We start from the raw sequence: 19,524 nt of genomic DNA, 5'->3' as shown, positions 1-19,524 counted from the left end.
CACAAAACCATGTGCAGCGTGCAGCCCGCTTGTCCACTATGCTTTGCCTCCCTCTGTGCTTAGCCCAAGCAATGGCCTTCCTGCACTCGCCAGCTGGCACGCTCTTATTCATTCTCAATCCAAAAATCATCTTCTCCATGAAGGCTCCTAAACCTCTCTAGGCAGAAAGAGGGCTCTTCCTCTTTGTGCTCCACAAGCACCATAATGCTTCTCACACTGTGGTGGTTTTTATGGTTATACTCTCCAGACTTAGTTTTTGGAAGGAAACTACCATATTCTTGTCAATTTTATACCCCTAAGATCTACCACAAGGTCCAACGTATGGGTAAGTACTCAAAAGACTACTTTTGAATGACTGAAATCCAGAACAAACCACAAAATAATTGTAAGCCTGGAGAGTTTATGAGTGTATGTGCAGACGCATGGCTTATCTACAGACAGACTCAAACTGAGTTACTGCTAACCTGGATCTTCTTGACTATTTGTATCAGTGTCAGTAGCCGATGAAGCTTCTTGTACAGGACTCCTACTTTCCCCGCCATCCCATGATAGGAGCATCTTTTGTGGATCTAAAGTACTCCTATTAATGAAGAATACATTCACTTTTTAAAAATCATATAAATGATCATATATAAAAACAGCTACTGAAGTCAGTACTTAAATTATGAACATCCACCTAAATCCACTCTTACATTCAAGCCCCAAATTGAGACACAGTCCCAAAATACTCTGCACACACAGAAAAGGTTCTTAACTAAACCCATGGATAGGCTTCAGGAAATTTGAGAATGTTTAAAAATTATATGTAAAATATTGTATGAGCTTTTCTCTGGGGAAAGCATTTTAGTTTTCATCAAATTCTAAAAAAGAATACCACACACACAAGATTAACCACCACTAATATATATATGGTTCACCTCACTTGACAGGTTGAATAAGTAAAATTTTTGTATGTAAAGCAATGCTTTTTTCAAAAAGAAAATCTCCTACTAAATAAATGAGTTACTTTAATCTGTTTACGGATGGAACATTCTTCCACGATGAATGAAGTTGATCCAAATTTATTACTTGTCCCTTCTTATGGGCAAACCCCAATCGGCAGTACATTGACACAGCATTCTGAAAGGAATATAAAGGAAATGAACATCTGAAATAAACTAGACTTCAGAATGTTTGTAGAGAAAAAACTATTACGGACTATGCTTACAGTGAGCCTCAAACATTTTCATCCCGTAACTAGAAGAAAAAATTTTCAGTAGGCCTAGTCTTCCCCTAAAGTCTTCACATATGTAGGAGAGGGAATGCTCCCAACTGTCTGGCCTGGTCCTCCCTAGATCCACCCCCAAAGAAGCGGAAGTTGTTGCTTATCTGACTTCATTACAAGATACTGTGACTTCACTACAAGACACTGGTCAGGCTGCTTTCTTGTGGGCACAGACGTGTGAGTACAGCTTTCACTCCCTGGGATGGAATACTGGTTCAGGGTTCTTATTTTGCTCTTCTCTATCTTTGTAAGCACCCCGACTGTGCACACTTCCTCTGACAGCTAATAAGAATCTCACTGCTTCCGTTTCTCAGTATCAAGACAAAAATCTATAATCCATTCAGTATTCCTATCACAAGTGAAGAGAGTATAAAAATTACATACCTTAACCAGGGATAGGTCTATCTCAAGAACATTTGCAAGCTGGAAAATAAAATTTTTTAAATATTTTACATTCTAAGAATCATAAGCATATTACACAGTTGTAATAGACAATTTGACCATAATCAGAAAAATTTAAATTATTAATAACTGAGTCTGAATAAATTTTGTAATCAGAATTTTTTCGTTCCATATCTCTAAGACACTTAGAGGAGTACAAATCCAGGCAGTGACCATAACAACTGAATTACTTAGCCTTTAATTTCGTCTCATTCAAAATAAAAAAAAATTTCCAGATCAGTCAACTGTCTACAATGCTTTTATTATAAAGTCATATAAAGTTATTTAACCCATTCATAAGCTATTAACTAAAAAAATTTTAATATACATATGCAGGAAGTAACTTAAGAATAGTGAACTTAAGTATATTAATGGTCCAAGATCTAACCATGGGTGGACTTTGAAAATATTTTAATTATATCATTAAATAATTTTATCTACTTTACACAAACTTATTTTATAATCTTGAGGTTAAGTTTTTTCATAAGATGCTATCATACTTACCTCTGCAACATTAGTATGCTCATCTATTGAAACAAATATCTTATAGAGTAGAGTTTCAAAATAATCACCTTGCACTCGATTCATTACAAAACCTTCAAGAGGAGGAACTAAAATAAACAAAATAGACTTTTCTCAGTGACATAATTTTATAAAACAAGAAAGTTTAATTCAAACATCTAATTGAAAAGAGACCTCCAACTTAGGGACTGAATTCAGCTTTTGATTCATTTTACCAACTCCATAGCAAGTTTTCCTAAAACTCCCAAAGTAAGGTCATATGCAACGCTGTCTACACAGAGTGGACTCTTATGGCAGAGCATAAATCCTACAAAGAGTAATTTCATCCCCATGGACCTCTCAGCATTACTGAGGCAGAGAAGTGCTAGAGGCATGGATTTGGTAGAATGGCAGGGGCGCCGGTGCTGCTCCAGAATGGGGAGGCCTGCCAAGGGTGTGTTTCTGATGCGTCTAGGGCAGCAGGTGGCTGGTCTAAAGCAGAGAAGCAAGAACTGCAAGTCACCATGCTACCCAAAACCAGGTGGACAGAAGGTATTGGCTCTCTGCCCTCCACATCATCCCTGCTCCATCCTGAGAAAAGGGGAAATTCATCTGCGTGACTGCCACATTTATCACTGGTATAATTTGCTCTTTGGGGCTTTCTATTCTGTAACCTCCTCGATGGGAAGAGGGTCAAGACCTTCTGCACAAGAGGCTGCCCGATCGATGCTCCCCACCTGTTTATTCATACTCACTTCTCTCCATCTCTTTGGTCCAGATGCTCTAACCCACTTTACTAGAATGCTCTGCCTGGCCAACAATAAAGAGGCACTATGCTTTCCTTTGCCATTCTCCCCTGTGGGCACACTTCCCCTGAAAACATCGTGGGAAGAAGGCGTGTGCCTAGGCCATAGCAGGATTTGGGTGTTCCTGTGTCCTCTAACCCTAACACCACCTAACTTCACCCAAAACCTAAATTATTCCCAACAGAGAGATATAAGACAAAATTCAAGTGGTCAAAATGAAGGCACTGTGAAGAACCACAATGTATACATGAGGATAGGCTATCTACTTTACAGCTCTGGCTCATGTCATTTTTTGATTTAGTGCTACCCATATTTCCAATCATCCAAGGACTGTTAAGGATCAAAGGTTTCTTTTTAGAAATATTTTAGTAATCCCATTTTTTAATATAATTCTTTTCCTACACTCTCAGCTGTGTGAATACGAAGTGTAAACGTTTACTGAATGCTTACTAAGTGCCAGACTATACTACTAGCTACTTTATATATACAATTTCACTTAATCCTCTTAATGTTAAGAGTTGTTCAAAACTATACCCTATCTTAGAGATGAAGAAACAAGGCACTGGGCTTCCCTGGTGGCGCAGTGGTTGAGAGTCCGCCTGCCGATGCAGGGGACACGGGTTCGTGCCCCGGTCCGGGAAGATCCCACAGGCCGCGGAGCGGCTGGGCCCGTGAGCCATGGCCGCTGAGCCTGCGCGTCCGGAGGCTGTGCTCCGCAACGGGAGAGGCCACAACAGTGAGAGGCTCGCGTACCGCACAAAAAAAAAAACAAGGCACTAAAAGGTTAGAAATACACAATTTACATCTAGGCAAAAAGAATGAGGCAACTCTACATAAAGAGATATGGAATAGTATCAATATATAATTAAAAAAGCAAAGTATGAGCTGGATACACCACCTGCGTAAGAATAAAACCACACAAAAAAGGATATATACATATATGCCTATGTGCATAGTATGTTTTTGGAAGAATATACAGGAAACTTAGTGGCGGCTGAGAAAGGAACTGACTGGTTAGGGGCAGGCATGGGAATCAGACTTTTTATACTCTTCTGTAAATTTAGTATTTTATAATCATAATTACTGCCTACTCAAAAAATACATTAATAAAAATAAAGAAAAATACCTGGAAATAGCAAAAAAAAGTTATAGAAAAAAAAAGACAAGGAAGGCCTGGCCATAAACACATGGTAACACAAATAAAAAATAGAGGTCAGGACACACTAGACTATGATAACCTGATATGAGGGAGTAGTGCTGTGAAAAGCCCCCAACACTCATTGTTAACAGTAAGGTCCCTGGGGTTTTGTGACACTTCATATTTGATTACACAATATCTTAGAATGGTAAAAGATATCACAAACAAGAATAATACCTAAAAGATATGATGGAAAACACACTTATAATACATAACCTTAAGATAACAAGTGCTTCTATAAATTGCTAAGAAATCTAATCTAGAGGAAAAAAAAGCCAAGGATGTGTCCAAGAATGTTAACCACATCACCACTGAGGCAGAAAGTAAATAAATAAAATAAAAAAGAATAAAATATTTAAAAAAGGAAATGATCTAAACAACCAGCAATAGGGAAATGGTTTACTAAATTGAAATATACAAAGGTCTTTTTTTTTTTTAAACATCTTTATTGGGGTATAATTGTTTTACAATGGTGTGTTAGTTTCTGCTTTATAACAAAGTGTTATACATATACATGTGTTCCCATATGTCTTCCCTCTTGCGTCTCCCTCCCTCGCACTCTCCCTATCCCACCCCTCCAGGCTGTCACAAAGCACCGAGCTTAATATCCCTGTGCCATGTGGCTGCTTCCCACTAGCTATCTACCTTACTACGTTTGTTAGTGTGTATATGACCATGACTCTCTCTCGCCCTGTCAAAGCTCACCCTTCCCCCTCCCCATATCTTCAAGTCCGTTCTCCAGCAGGTCTGCGTCTTTATTCCTGTCTTACCCCTAGGTTCTTCATGACATTTTTTTTTTAAATTCCATATATATGTGTTAGCATATGGTATTTGTCTTTTTCTTTCTGACTTACTTCACTCTGTATGACAGACTCTAGGTCTATCCATCTCATTACAAATAGCTCAATTTCGTTTCTTTTTAAGGCTGAGTAATATTCCATTGTATATATGTGCCACATCTTCTTTATCCATTCATCTGATGATGGGCACTTAGGTTGTTTCCATCTCCGGGCTATTGTAAATAGAGCTGCAATGAACATTTTGGTACATGACTCTTTTTGAATTTTGGTTTTCTCAGGGTATATGCCCAGTAGTGGGATTGCTGGGTCATATGGTAATTCTATTTGTAGTTTTTTAAGGAACCTCCATACTGTTCTCCATAGTGGCTGTACCAATTCACATTCCCACCAGCAGTGCAAGAGTGTTCCCTTTTCTCCACACCCTCTCCAGCATTTATTGTTTCTAGATTTTTTGATGATGGCCATCCTGACAGGTGTGAGATGAAATATACAAGATGAAATATACAAGATGAAATATACAAGGGTCTTAATATTGATTTAACTTGGGGAGGTGGGTGAGGAGGAAGAGATAAAGATAAAAAAGATGGTAGTGACATGAAAATATAAGACACAGATATGTCAGGTAAAAATGAAGAACAAGGACTTCCCTGGTGGTTCAGTGGTTAAGAATCCACCTGCCAATGCAGGGGACACGGGTTCAAGCCCTGGTCCGGGAAGATCCCACATGTTGCAGAGCAACTAAGTCCATGCGCCACAACTACTGAGCCTGTGCTCTAGAGCCCGTGAGCCACAACTACTGAGCCCGTGTGCTACAACTACTGAAGCCTGCGTGCCTAGAGCCCATGCTCCACAACAAAGAGAAGCCACCACAATGAGAAGCCCACACTCCGCAACCACGAGTAGCCCCTGCTCGCCGCAACTAGAGAAAGTCCACGCGCAGAAACGAAGACCCAACGCAGCCATAAATAAACAAACAAATAAATAAATAATGTAAAATGAAGAACATATAATTGTATGATATTACTGAATATATGTAGAAACTTATGCACTGAACAAGGTTTAAAAGGTGACATAAATGCATAAAAACACTGGTTTGATTTAGGATTGTGAGAAATTTACCTCAGATTTCTGCTATTTTAATACAGTGCTTCCATGAACAGAAGATAAAAATGAAAGGAATTCAACTAAAACCACCTCAGTGAGTTGCAACGTAATGAGGAAGTAATGTTTTTCTTTGAAAAATTCTAACATCAAAGATCCCAGAATGATATGTGTCTAACTTAACAGGGTGACACACAGTGCCCAGCACCTAGTAGCCATTCAAAAAACAATGAGAAATATTAGCACATATTTACCTGCTATACAACTGTCATCAGATATTGGTACATCCAGATAAATAAATCCTTTGTTATATAAACCTACAGAAGCAAAAGTATCTTGTTTTAGATGAACCAGTAAACACTGTAATTTAAAAAAATAAAATAAAAACTTTATTCCTGATTTTCTGTAAAGATTCTTACAACTTAATGGTATATGAAAAGGAAAAAAGAAAGATAGAAGAAAAAAAAATTACATCAAAGCTTTCAAATCTTGGTTTCCCTCAAATGCTCAGAACTGCAAAGTTTTTCTTATGATTCATTTGTATAAATTTCTAATCTATGTGACTAATTATAGCCACACTGGAAAACAATGGACTAAGGTCACGTTTCAAACAATAACATTCCTTAGGAAATATTACTGTTCTTACCTAATTGATAAATAATTGCTATAAATTGCTGATGGCTTAAAATAATTTTTTATGTTGACGAAAGACCATTTCTACTAACCACTTACTATGTACTACATTGTAATCTAGTGATCCAGAGAGCTGAGGGCCTGCATCAATGATCTTATCAATAGCGCATTTCTCGGGCAAAGTGCATATCTAGGAAAAGCAAAATATTTTCAATTAGGTCCTGTCCAAATTAACTAACTGGTAAGTTTCCTGAAATCTATTCATGTTTAAACCAATGATTATAAGTCATTAGTTGAATGAACTACATATTTTTTTCATTTTTTACTCTAGAATTCAAACAAAAAAAGCCACACACAACCGTCAATTAAGGTGCCAAAATATGCTACCAACAGAACTCATACCACAAAGCAATTTTAAGTGCCAATACTTGCGGGTAAGTAATGTGCTCACTAATAAGTAGTAATACTGACTCATCTTCTTTGCACTGGAATCTGATCCATTTGCTGATTCTGGATCTCTCAAACCAGAAGTTCATTCACATGCCACAGGATTATTATCACTGACAAGATCACCATCTTATGACACAGTCTGACATCTCTGCTCGGAAGTAAATGCACTGAAGCAGAATTTCTAAGCCTTGCACTCACTGGGTTTATTCTGTCCTCGGAAGTAAAACAAAATGCCAACTAAAAAAAAATCCACACGCTCACTTAATTCCTTCAGCCACAGGGATATGACTGGTCTCTAGGCACATCGTCTGCTATTCCACCTTTTTCCCCTAAATCAACATCCCTTCTAAAATGTATAAAGCTTATAGCAAATGTGGTCTGACCCCTGGGAACAGTATTTCCCTTGATCTTGACACTACTCCCTAACAAGCACTTACCACTTCAGTACAGCGGTTCAGCACAGTGATTAAGAGCACAGCAAACTGCCTGGGTTATAATCCCAGACCTTTACTAGAACTGTGACTGGAGCCATTACTTCATTTCTCTGCGCTCACTTTCCTCACATGTGAAAGAGGCTACAAATAATACACAGCTCTGGGGTTGTGATGAGACTCAAATGAGACAATATAAAAAGCAGCTGGAATAGTGCCTGGCACACTAAGCACACAGCAAGTCCTCAAAAACCGTTGGCAATACTATTGCTGGTAGCTGTGGCATCACGCCACTTTACATGAAACATGTAAGTAAAATCCCCAGATGACTGTACATGAACCAAGTCAAGTCTCCCTGATGACTAAAGAGTATTTTCGAAAACTTCCAATATTCTAGCCTACTAAGATCATTTACAATTTTGAATTTAATTTCCTTCAGGAAAACCAACTAGTGTTACTTTTCGTAAAAAAGTTATGTAACTATAGTTAAAAATTATAATTTTTAAAATAAAAATCCTATGTTTAACTTTTAAAGTTATCTACCTTTATGTCATCTTCTGTGATATATGCAGCCTGCACCACCCACCATGCCTCTATGGCAATTTCCACCGGCTTTACTGGTAGAAGATCACGGGCCGTTTTCCGTCTGAAAAATTTCTGCAATGGTACAAACATCAGAGCATTTGCAATCTATCTAAAATTACCACTTTCTTTTTTTATTGATAACAGTATAACAAGACAGTTTCCAACAGACTAAATAAATATCTTTTAAAATTCTCATGTTTTAAAATCTAAAGTATTCTAGATATACTGAATGGAGAAAGTCATTCTTAAATTATTTCAAAGTAAATTACTTCAAAACACTATCATTAAATCTGGATCTAAATCCAGAAATTCAAAGGAAACCCAGGTGAAAATGCATTTGTGTACTGATTTCACCCATGAAGTGAACCCTGGGAGTGGAATGAGCAGGTGAAAAGACCAGCAGAGCAAAGTTAATTTTTAAAAATAAATGAAATGTCTTATGCCTTAGATATTTTTAATTCAATAATCACTTAAGCTATAACCTAGAGATACTGATGAGTTGTTTCTGTATTAAGCATATTTTATTTGATGAAAGAAATCATAATTCATTATTTCTACTACTTAAAAATTTAATCAGATTGTGTGATAAGGAGGACAAGAAATTTAAGGGAAGGGAAGCAACTAACTTACTTTTGATGATCTACACTGATTCATCAGATCAATGTACTGGTTCCTCCCTATGCCAAGAAGCCTTAGACCTAAAAGAAAAAGCCTTTCCTTTAAAATCATTTAATACATCTTGAAATGTCAGTACACTCACAACCTACTAGGAAAAAACCTTTGACTTTCATTCCTCTTTTGATTACTGACAGATGATCAATATCAAATTAAAAAGAATTCTTCAAACAAAATATAAAAGACAAGCAACTGGGAGAGGTGAATTCAAGCTGACACTTTGACAATGCTAACTGAGAAAATTTTTAAAAAGCAGAAGTCCTCCCAATTCCAGGAAGTCAAAATGTACTTCTCAGCAAAAGTTTCTTCTTAACACAACAGAACTATGTCACATTTCAAATACACACTTCATTAAAATAAGCATAATAAAACACCAGCCAATTATGTTAGTAACAACCATATATCATGCTGCAAAAATATTGTGCACAAATTTTCTTTCCTCATTTGGTATACACCACAGCCCAAGTAACAGAACTTCGTTCTCTAGAAACAGAGACTAGTCCCATTTTTCTGATTCTACCACTCCAAAATATTCCTCTCTTAGACATTTAGACTAAATCTTACACTTGACTTGTATCATCTGATAAAATTCCTATCAATAATGTTGCTTGCTGTTCTCATCTTTCAAGTCTTCCAGGTTAAAAGCACAATAATGAAAGGCAAGAGCACGCATGCACAAAGACACTCTAAACACTGCCTCGTTCTTCAGCATAATTAAATACTTACAGTCAGCAGCAGTGAAATTGGGCAATGAATCATAACTTTTCTCACTGTTCATAATGTCCTTTTAAAAAGAAAAAAAACGTAAATGTTAAAACACAAAATGTCCTTGCCACAGGAAGCACTGAGATCAGAGCCTGGCAACCTAGAGCATGCATGTGACAGTGTAGCATGTACCACGAGGTCCCAACCTAGCAACTGAAGGTCAGGCTTTCAGGTCTGGGTTCCTCACAGCACACTATGAAGCCCAGACAGTTGCCCAGAACCTCTGCCCTGTGGAAGCTATGCAAGGAATACCTCTCTCAGAGTTCGGGGTTCCAGGCTCTCCACACTTCATACCTGATCCTAGACTCCTACCCTAGGATTAGAGAGAATCCCGAGAGAAGGCCCAACAGTGTGTCATAGCTCCATTAACAAGCATCCAAGACAAGCACTGCCAACAAAGACCTTAACCGCTCAGCAGCCTCTGCTCCTCCAAATCCCCATCAGCAACAGAGTCAAACTCAGTATCCAGCTTCTTGCAACCCTCATCTGTTTCTCCAGTAATAAACCAGCTGTTTACTGTGGGGATAAGACCCATTTTTAGCCCAGGAGTTATACCCAATGGTATAAAAACAGATACCAGAGAACAGCAAGCACATGGATGCACTGAAAGCTGGTAAATGGGACAAAACCTCACTCTATTATCTCCCCCAAACCTGTGGATAACACCAGAAAAATAATCAGAGAGACAGCAACAAAACTATTCTACACACTGCTTAGCTGCCACCTTCATTACGCTACCCTGGTTCTAGGGAAAGGGACTGACAGAAACCTGGGCGGCCAGGCCTCAAGCTTTACTTTGTATTTCCTCCAAAACAGGGACACAGGAGACATGGGACTATAGAAGTGCCTGTGAAGAAGGGGCTTAAGGAGACAGGCAAAGGAAGCTCCTGTGAAGGCAGCCATGTCCTAAAGGGAGCTAACCTCACTGCTACTGCAGGCGCCCAACTCCTTCAGTTCTAGGCTGCCCTCTGCTCTTCAAGTGGCTGGTGAGCCCAGAACAGTAGCACTCAAATAGAATTAACAGCAAATGAATACTAGATAAATACTGCCAAGCTTTACATAAAACTCACTTAAAAACAGTATATAGGGGCTTCCCTGGTGGCGCAGTGGTTGAGAGTCTGCCTGCCGATGCAGGGGACACGGGTTCGTGCCCTGGTCCAGGGGGATCCCACATGCCGCAGAGCGGCTGGGCCCATGAGCCATGGCCACTGAGCCTGCGTGTCCGGAGCCTGTGCTCCACAATGGGAGAGGCCACAGCAGTGAGAGGCCCGCGTACCGCAAAAAAAAAAAAAAAAAAAAAAACACCAAAAAAACAGTATATAACTACTATTTAAAGCTATTCAACACAGGCCTAAAAACTGCCTTTGGAAAAAGGCTAACATCTAAAAGTTAGTAATCACAGAAAGATTAGCAACCAGGACTACTAATACAATTCTATTCTTCTGAAACATGCATTATATAATGTTGGGTCTATACCATCATTTATTCTTTCTACAGTTAGAAAACAGCTAAATATATTAAGCTTCTCTGAGCTTAATGTTCAATTCTGTCACCCACATTTTCAACCTTAACAGTGTATTAAAAGCAATAAATTTTATACAAACTGTGCTAACATAAATGGCTGATTAACGCTACAACAGCACAAAGGGTCAACAACGTCTTCAAGAACACAGAATAAAGACAGATACTTTCCTGCCGAGAAAACACTGATAAGGACAACTACTTGCACAAGTGTGGCTACAACAGTTAACTTGTAAGCAACTGTCTTTTTTATACTATAAACTCAGAAACAATGTCCACCGTGGCTGAGTGCTGGTCATCATTCACAAACTGTCCCCGACATGAAGTCCCATCCCATCCCTGAAGATTCACGTACACTGTAAACTCACCTCCATAATCCCAGTATAATATAAAAATGGTGTTATCCTCAGGCCCTTTACCATGATATCTGATAAATGGTAAGGGTACAGCATGAGATGATCTCGACTGTACTTTAACAGTTCCTCATAGTACTTGCGTTCATCTTTCTTGACATGTTTAACTGGGAAAGAAAGGGAAATTCTCCAGTTTTTTTTCAGATCTTAAATATAATTATAAATGCAAGGAGAAACACTTTACAAACTATATTAATTAAAAAGAGAAGTATGTAAATTGGAAGAAAATAAAACAATCTAAGTTGGAACAAAGAAACAATTACACCACAAGCAACAGACTTCAGAGTATATAAGTAAAATGTATGGGACAGAAAAGGAGAGAAATAATTCTTAACAAATCAAAAAGCAAAGAAAGTGAGCATGGAATGCCTCCCCCCAAAAACATAAGCTATAATCCATCCAATCCCTATGACACTTTACAAGACAGCCAATCTGAATGGCAGTTTTCTATGAAATCAAGTCTATTTTTAAAAATTATTTGCTGGTTTCTGTGTTTTAAATGTAAAAAAACCTCTGATTTCCATGGAATATGTTTTCACAGAAAACCTATCTCTGAAATACTATGCTTAAAATAAGAGTAACAAATGGGAGGGAAGACTAGCAGGGCAACAGAATAATCAAAGTAATCTGACAAATAAACAGCAAACATTTTTTTAAAAGTTTTTTTAAAAAAATGGAGCCAATTATGTTTAATATTTGTTCCAATTATTATAGAAAGAGTCTTCATTAAAGTTGTATTATTTGGAAAATTTATAGAGACCAAAACAAAACTCAAAGTCAAAATTCATTAAGAAGGAACGTACTTCTTTTCTGGCATATTTTCTCACTAAACTAAAAAGAGGACAACTGAATCAAAATTAATATTCTATAGGTAAAATGAATCTATAAACAGTACTCTAAAATATAATTTTCATTGGAATTAGAAAGAAGAATCTACTTGCTAATGCAAATTATTGTTAGGTGTGATGGGTCATTATAGAATTTATTAAAGGCTGTACATGGAAAAATTTCAGTACTATGAAATATATAATGAAAAGATAGGACAGATTTATGAAAATGTAATTCAGCAGTAGTCATTTCTACCTCAATGTAAAAATGTCTCTACTTACCTAAGTTATTTCTGTATCGTAACTGATTGCGGATACTGTACAGGACAACCTGCTTCTCATATTCTCTCTGTGAATTTCCAAGACTCTAAAAAAAATTTCAAATAGATTTAAAATAGTTTCTAAACTAAACAACAGTACCTTTACCCCATAAAATTTCAATACCATGCCCCCTAATTTTATCCTGGAATCTCTAATTTCCAGAATTGAGTAAAGATTTTCTTAAATTTTATCATACAAACTTTCCTGCTACGGTATTAGAGCAAAAATTCAATGTGTTTATCTTCAGTCTCCCTTTCTAAAAGGATTTACTGAAATTATCTAAAGTATTTAATATCAAATAGAAGAGCAGTCTGAGAGCATAACTTCACTTAAGTTAACAAAAAACTAAGTTCTACTAATAAAGATTTCCTTCTTTTGTTTTTTTAAAACATTTTTACTGGAGTATAAATGCTTTACAATGGTGTGTTAGTTTCTGCTTTATAACAAAGTGAATCAGTTATACATATACATATGTCCCCATATCTCTTCCCTCTTGCGTCTCCCTCCCTCCCTCCCTACCACCCTTCCCATCCCACCCCTCTAAGTGGTCACCAAGCACCGAGCTGATCTCCCTGTGCTATGCGGCTGCTTCCCACTAGCTATCTATTTTACATTTGGTAGTGTATATATGTCCATGCCACTCTCTCACTTTGTCCCAGCTTACCCTTCCCCCTCCCCGTATCCTCAAGTCCATTCTCTAGTAGGTCTGTGTCTTTATTCCCGTCTTGCCCCTAGGTTCTTCATGACCTTTTTTTTAGATTCCATATATATGTGTTAGCATACGGTATTTGTTTTTCCCTTTCTGACTTACTTCACTCTGTATGACAGACTCTAGGTCCATCCACCTCACTACAAATAACTCAATTTCGTTTCTTTTTATGGCTGAGTAATATTCCATTGTATATATGTGCCACATCTTCTTTATCCATTCATCTGTTGATGGACACTTAGGTTGCTTCCACGTCCTGGCTATTGTACATAGAGCTGCAATGAACATTGTGGTACATCACTCTTTTTGAATTATGGTTTTCTCAGGGTATATGCCCAGTAGTGGGATTGCTGGGTCATATGGTAGTTCTATTTTTAGTTTTATAAGGAACCTCCATACTGTTCTCCATAGTGGCTGTATCAATTTACATTCCCACCAACAGTGCAAGAGGGTTCCCTTTTCTCCACACCCTCTCCAGCATTTATTGTTTGTAGATTTTTTGATGCAATCCCTATCAAACTACTACTGGAATTTTTCACAGAACTAGAACAAAAAATTTCACAATTTGTATGGAAACACAAAAGACCCCGTATAGGCAAAGCAATCTTGAGAAAGAAAAATGGAGCTGGAAGAATCAGGCTCCCTGACTTTGGACTATACTACAAAGCTATAGTAATCAAGACAGTATGGTACTGCCACAAAAACAGAAATATAGATCAATGGAACAGAATAGAAAGCCCAGAGATAAACCCACACACATATGGTCACCTTATCTTTGATAAAGGAGACAAGAATATACAGTAGAGAAAAGACAGCCTCTTCAGTAAGTGGTGCTGGAAAAACTGGACAGCTACATGTAAAAGAATGAAATTAGAACACTCCCTAACACCATACACAAAAATAAACTCAAAATGGATTAAAGACCTAAATGTAAGACCAGATACTATCAAACTCTTAGAGGAAAACATAGGCAGAACACTCTATGACATAAATCACAGCAAGATCCTTTTTGACCCACCTCTAGAGAAATGGAAATAAAAACAAAAATAAACAAATGGGACCTAATGAAACTTAAAAGCTTTTGCACAGCAAAGGAAACCATAAACAGGACGAAAAGACAACCCTCAGAATGGGAGAAAATATTTGCAAATGAAGCAACAGACAAAGGATTAACCTCTAAAATTTACAAGCAGCTCATGCAGCTCAATATCAAAAAAACAAACCCAATCCAAAAATGGACAGAAGACCTAAGTAGACATTTCTCCAAAGAAGATATACAGATTGCCAACAAGCACATGAAAGAATGCTCAACATCATTAATCATTAGAGAATTGCAAATCAAAACTACAATGAGATATCATCTCACACAGGTCAGAATGGCCATCAAAAGATTTCCTTCTTGACCATCTCCAATTTGTGTAGATGGATAGATTATTGCACCTACATTTATTTAAATTTAAGAATGGCCACTAATGACAGATCCCCATCTGATGACTACTTACAGTTGAGGGCTATGATTATTAAAAATTAAGATTCCTGGAGAATGTACACTTAAAATATACCTCTAAATACGATTATTTCTTAAAAACGTCATCTTACGGCCTCATCAGAAAACACTTAAGACAATTTTAGAATTTCCGATATATTTTTTAGTGAGCAAAATGCTTTCTAGCTGTGAATTTAGTGTTTTAGGTTCAAAATTGGGTTCTCATGAAAGCCAAGAATAAGTCTGTCTGATTATAGTTAACATATTCAATGTGAGACCATAAACTTAATTTAATATATGACTGCTATCCCCCTTCTAATTACTAGCTATGATCTTTCCAACACACTATAAAATAAGACATCTTAAGAGATTAATGACAGAAGGAACAGAGGACTCAGTTATTATACTTCTCACTCATAGGTTTCTGAAAGCCAAGGTAAATGTCCATGCACATACTTTCACTTAAGGCCATCTTCACAAAACAGATGAAACTCACATCTAAATAAACTGGCACACAACTGGAACTACTGGTGGGTAGCATTTTAAGAAAAAAGGGACATAACGTGAGAAAACTAAAAATCTTTCTTCCTGCATCTAGATTAATTGATTTATCACAGGTTGAACCATAAGCCACACTACTGCTGAAATGTTATGTGCTGACATTATTTTCATCCATTTTAACATTACAAGAAGTTAGGAGTAAAGTTCATTGTAGAGATACTGCTCTCCTATCTTTTATGTAGCACCAAAACCAGGGCCAGTATTGAAGATATTTAGGGGATTCAAAATATTAGGCTTTCTGTAAAATTTTAAAGGATCTCCTCTAGCTCTACTGCCAAATAAAAGTCTCTTTCTCAAGGAACAGAGAACACACACACTCACTCACACAGCAGACAATTTGCTAAAATCTCAGCAACTTCCAAACTTGAGGATTTACTCTTCTGTTTCAAAATAAGTCCCTTAATTTATTCTACTTACAACCGTTTTCTCCCTTTAAAACTCTGTTCCCAGTAACTCCAGGATAAAAAGTGTAAATCAAGCCACTTACACAAAATATAAGGTCCCCATTATTTATAAGTTAATTAGAGAATACAGTATCTACTAAACATCTAAGTCTTTGCGCTAGTCATTAAGTAATGACTGGTCCTGATCGATACATGTGCAGACACACAAATAACTAAAAACTGCATTAACAGCTGACTTTATTCTTCACTACCCTTGTACATAAAATATAATTGCTTTGTTAACAAAGATTCTTTGGCTTCTCTTCCACGCCCACCCCAATTTCCCACCATCCACATTTTAAAACACTGCTGCCACTACAGGAGGCAACGAAAGAAAGGTCATTTTACTGGGAGACAGTGCAGACCCTGTAGAAATTCCCACCAGGTCTGACAAATGAAGCTGGGCTGCAGATAAAAGTAACTAAAACAGAAGGAGTGACATAGAAACCGGCTGTAAAACACCCACTGTAGATCAGATAATGCTAAAAGCATAAAGAATTCTTTCTAGAGCTTTTGCTCCTACAAACCCCAATGTGCACCACCTCCCCCAAAATACACAATAGTTTTTTTTAATTAACCCTCCTTGGAACCTCATCATAAAATTTCCCTTCAAATAAAACAACTATGAATTGTTTTGAACAATGAATACTGGTAAACTACATAGAAAGATCCTGAAATAATGGCCTGATCCATAACTTTTTAATGTATTTCTGAAAGTCTAGTATAGCTCACACCATGTAAAAAATTTTCATCTCATTTATATAAAAACTATTTTTTCAAATATTTTTTTAAAAAATACATTTAAAAAAATCTGGATCACCTTCCACCAGCTTTCAAAACTGGGAAATATGAGTCACTTTCGAATTAAACTCATCAAAACTTACCAGAAACTCTTATCAAAGTACTTAGTACCTTTAACACCAAAAACCAAATTCTTTCCACACAAGGACTATTCCCCACTTTTAAACTGACTAAGCTTTAGCTCCTAGAAAAAAATCTCAGACTGATACTATCACTCATTCACTGCAAAAGTATTTACTAAAAGCCAACTAAGAGATAGGTGCTCAAAATACAAAAGCAAAAACAAGTAATGTAACCAGAAAATACAACATAGTGGGGTAAGTGCTATGGGTGAGAAAGACAGTGCTGGGGCAGCACACCTGAGGGTCAACTACTCCAGAGATAGGTCAGGAAAACCTTTCTAGAGGAGTTAATATCTCAATTCAAAAAGAAGCAACATGTAATCTATGGAGACAAATAGAAATAGGACTGGGTTTGCATTTTAGAAACCTCAGCACAGTATAGTATGAAGAATGGATAGGAAGGTACTTTTCTGAGTGCTAGACACCAGACAGAAAGCTGATGTCCTAATCCAAGGTAGACCTAGGGAAAAAGAGCAAGGCTAGAGAAAATCCATGAAGTAATTTGTACAGATGGGTTTTCCAACACCTTCTACAAGTGGAAGCTTATCCTAAGCTAAAACACCAATTCTTGTAAGTGATCTCACCAAAAAAAGTTTTAATTTAATGTCATGCTTGTGCTTAAGTATAACACTGTTCTGAGATTATTTTTAATAGTCATGACTAAGGTTTGGAAAGGTTTTTGCGATATGTACAAAATAGATAAGAACCTGCTGTATAAAAAAATAAATAAAATAAAATTCAAAAAAAAGCCTTTTCCCAATACTAATTAAGATCAATTATTTCTGTTGGACATAACTGAATCATCCATCTTTCTTCTATTATGTTACATTTATTTTTGTGAAACAAAGAGTAGAGAAAACATGGAAACAAAGGATTGTTGGTTCTTCCAGCTGTCTTGCCATATGCCACAAAACGCTAAAAACAAAAAGTGCCCATCAAAGCCCTCATTCCAGCTTAACAAGAGAAACTTAGTCTTTCAGGTTTAGAGCTTTCTTCCTCCCATTCAAGATTAACGTCACATGGGCAGCCACTGCCACCCAAGAATTCTGAGTTCCTTAAATTTATCTTTCCACTTCCTTGTATTTTTGGTACCTTGAAGTGAAAGTGTTTTCTCTGCCACACAATGCACTGCCAGAACCTTAAATTATTCATTTCCTGGAACTAAGACCCCAAGCTGGGAGAGAATGGTATAATAATCCTTATACCATCACCACCACCAACCCAAACTTTCCAAATATGCCAGTGTCCAGCACCAATGGAAAACAGAATTTAACTCTCAACCAAGCAACATGGCGGGAACTTGAAGGTCCATCTATGACCAGAGAGAAAAAGTGCCTTCTATACAGCACATATCACTTCTTCATAATCTTTACCACCGCCCACCATATTATGTATTTATTCATTTATTTGTTAACTGTCTTTCTTTACTAAAACGTAAGCTCCACGAAGACAGGGCTTTCCCGTGTTGACTGTTGCAAATAACCCGCACCTAAAACAAGGCATAGCACATAGTAGGTGTTCAATAAATAGCTGTAAAACAACTGAGTAAAAATAACACTCAAGCATTTGAGAACTACCTCTCGGACAAAAACCTCCTGTCGCTCTCTTGTTGCAACATCTCTAATAAACTCATCTTGTTGACAGACTGAAGTCCAACAAAACAAAGTCCGAAAGCCCTTTAAAATCCGGCCCTGACCGCTACCACTCCCCACGCACTCACCAAGCCCCACTGCCAAACACACCAATACATCTAAACCTCCGGATTCCGGTGATGGAGGAGGTCGCTCACTACTCTCAAAGCACGCTTTCACTCATCAAAGCTCCTTAAAATGACTTTCCCTCTCGCTGGAAAATCTTGAATCCCTCTTATCTATCTCCTATTCGTCCTTTAAGGCCCAATTTAAATGCCTCCCCTACACAACGTCCTGACACTCCCTGGACGGTTTCTGACGCCCTCCTCTGCGCGCTCGCATATACTATCATGCAGGTTCGTGTGAGCTGCTATCAGCCTGTAACGGATTCATTTGTTTCTCGTCCCTTTCCCACCATCCCGCAGTTCTGGAGGTCAAGAGCCGTGTTTTAAATTTGTTTCGAAGGTGCCTAGCGCAGTGCCCGGTTGAAGGGAGTCTGCGTGCGAAGGCGGCAAGCGAGTCCACTGGACACCATCCCATCCCATTTCGAAACGGCCCCATCCTGCCCCTGTGGCCCCAGGACCGTCCCTTCCTCACCCGCGGGCTGCGGGTAGGTTATCTCAAGACCCTGGGCGGGCGAAGGCCGGGAGCCAGCCCAGAGGCGCCAGCCTCGGCCCCGCGGGCTCGGCGAGCAGGTGACGGCGGGGCGGGACCCCGGCCCCAGGTTCCATACCTGCCTCACGTTGGCCGGCAGCTTGCTCCAGGGGTAGTTGTGCCGGATGTGGAACTCCACGTCTATGTTCATGATGCCGGGAGCCCGGGAGGGCGGCGGCGGCCAGGACCGCAGCTGGAACGACGCCTCCCGCCTGCCCGCCCGTAGCCCGTCCGAGGAGCCCGCGGGAGGCCCCACGCCTCACACTAGGGACGGCCCAGGCTGCCCCATGGCCTGGGCTCCCGACAGCTCGGTGCGGCCCGGGCCACGGGGCACGGGAGCAGAGGAGACAGGGGGTCGGACGCCTCGTCCGCTCCAAGTTTCTTC

At 38.5% G+C, this 19,524-nt stretch overlaps 1 protein-coding gene across 1 annotated transcript in view; it reads right to left on the bottom strand.

Moving 5' to 3' along the window:
- FAM91A1 (family with sequence similarity 91 member A1) overlaps positions 1-19,290 on the bottom strand; it is a 40,713-nt gene extending 21,423 nt beyond the window's left edge. The window contains exons 1-12 of the mRNA XM_065895263.1: positions 19,219-19,290; positions 12,694-12,778; positions 11,540-11,691; positions 9,612-9,669; positions 8,841-8,908; positions 8,169-8,282; positions 6,844-6,934; positions 6,366-6,428; positions 2,210-2,316; positions 1,649-1,687; positions 1,007-1,119; positions 465-580 (exon numbers count right to left, since the gene is read on the bottom strand). Coding sequence (XP_065751335.1) covers positions 465-580; positions 1,007-1,119; positions 1,649-1,687; positions 2,210-2,316; positions 6,366-6,428; positions 6,844-6,934; positions 8,169-8,282; positions 8,841-8,908; positions 9,612-9,669; positions 11,540-11,691; positions 12,694-12,778; positions 19,219-19,290 — 1,078 coding nt within the window. The remainder of the gene's footprint in view (positions 1-464; positions 581-1,006; positions 1,120-1,648; positions 1,688-2,209; positions 2,317-6,365; positions 6,429-6,843; positions 6,935-8,168; positions 8,283-8,840; positions 8,909-9,611; positions 9,670-11,539; positions 11,692-12,693; positions 12,779-19,218) is intronic.
- Positions 19,291-19,524: the final 234 nt, after the last annotated feature.

Source organism: Phocoena phocoena, chromosome 17 (assembly GCF_963924675.1).
Source record: "Phocoena phocoena chromosome 17, mPhoPho1.1, whole genome shotgun sequence".
Classification (NCBI taxonomy): Eukaryota; Metazoa; Chordata; class Mammalia; order Artiodactyla; family Phocoenidae; genus Phocoena; species Phocoena phocoena.
Note: the sequence above shows the minus strand (reverse complement) of the source record. Positions and strands in the feature narration are given on the sequence as shown.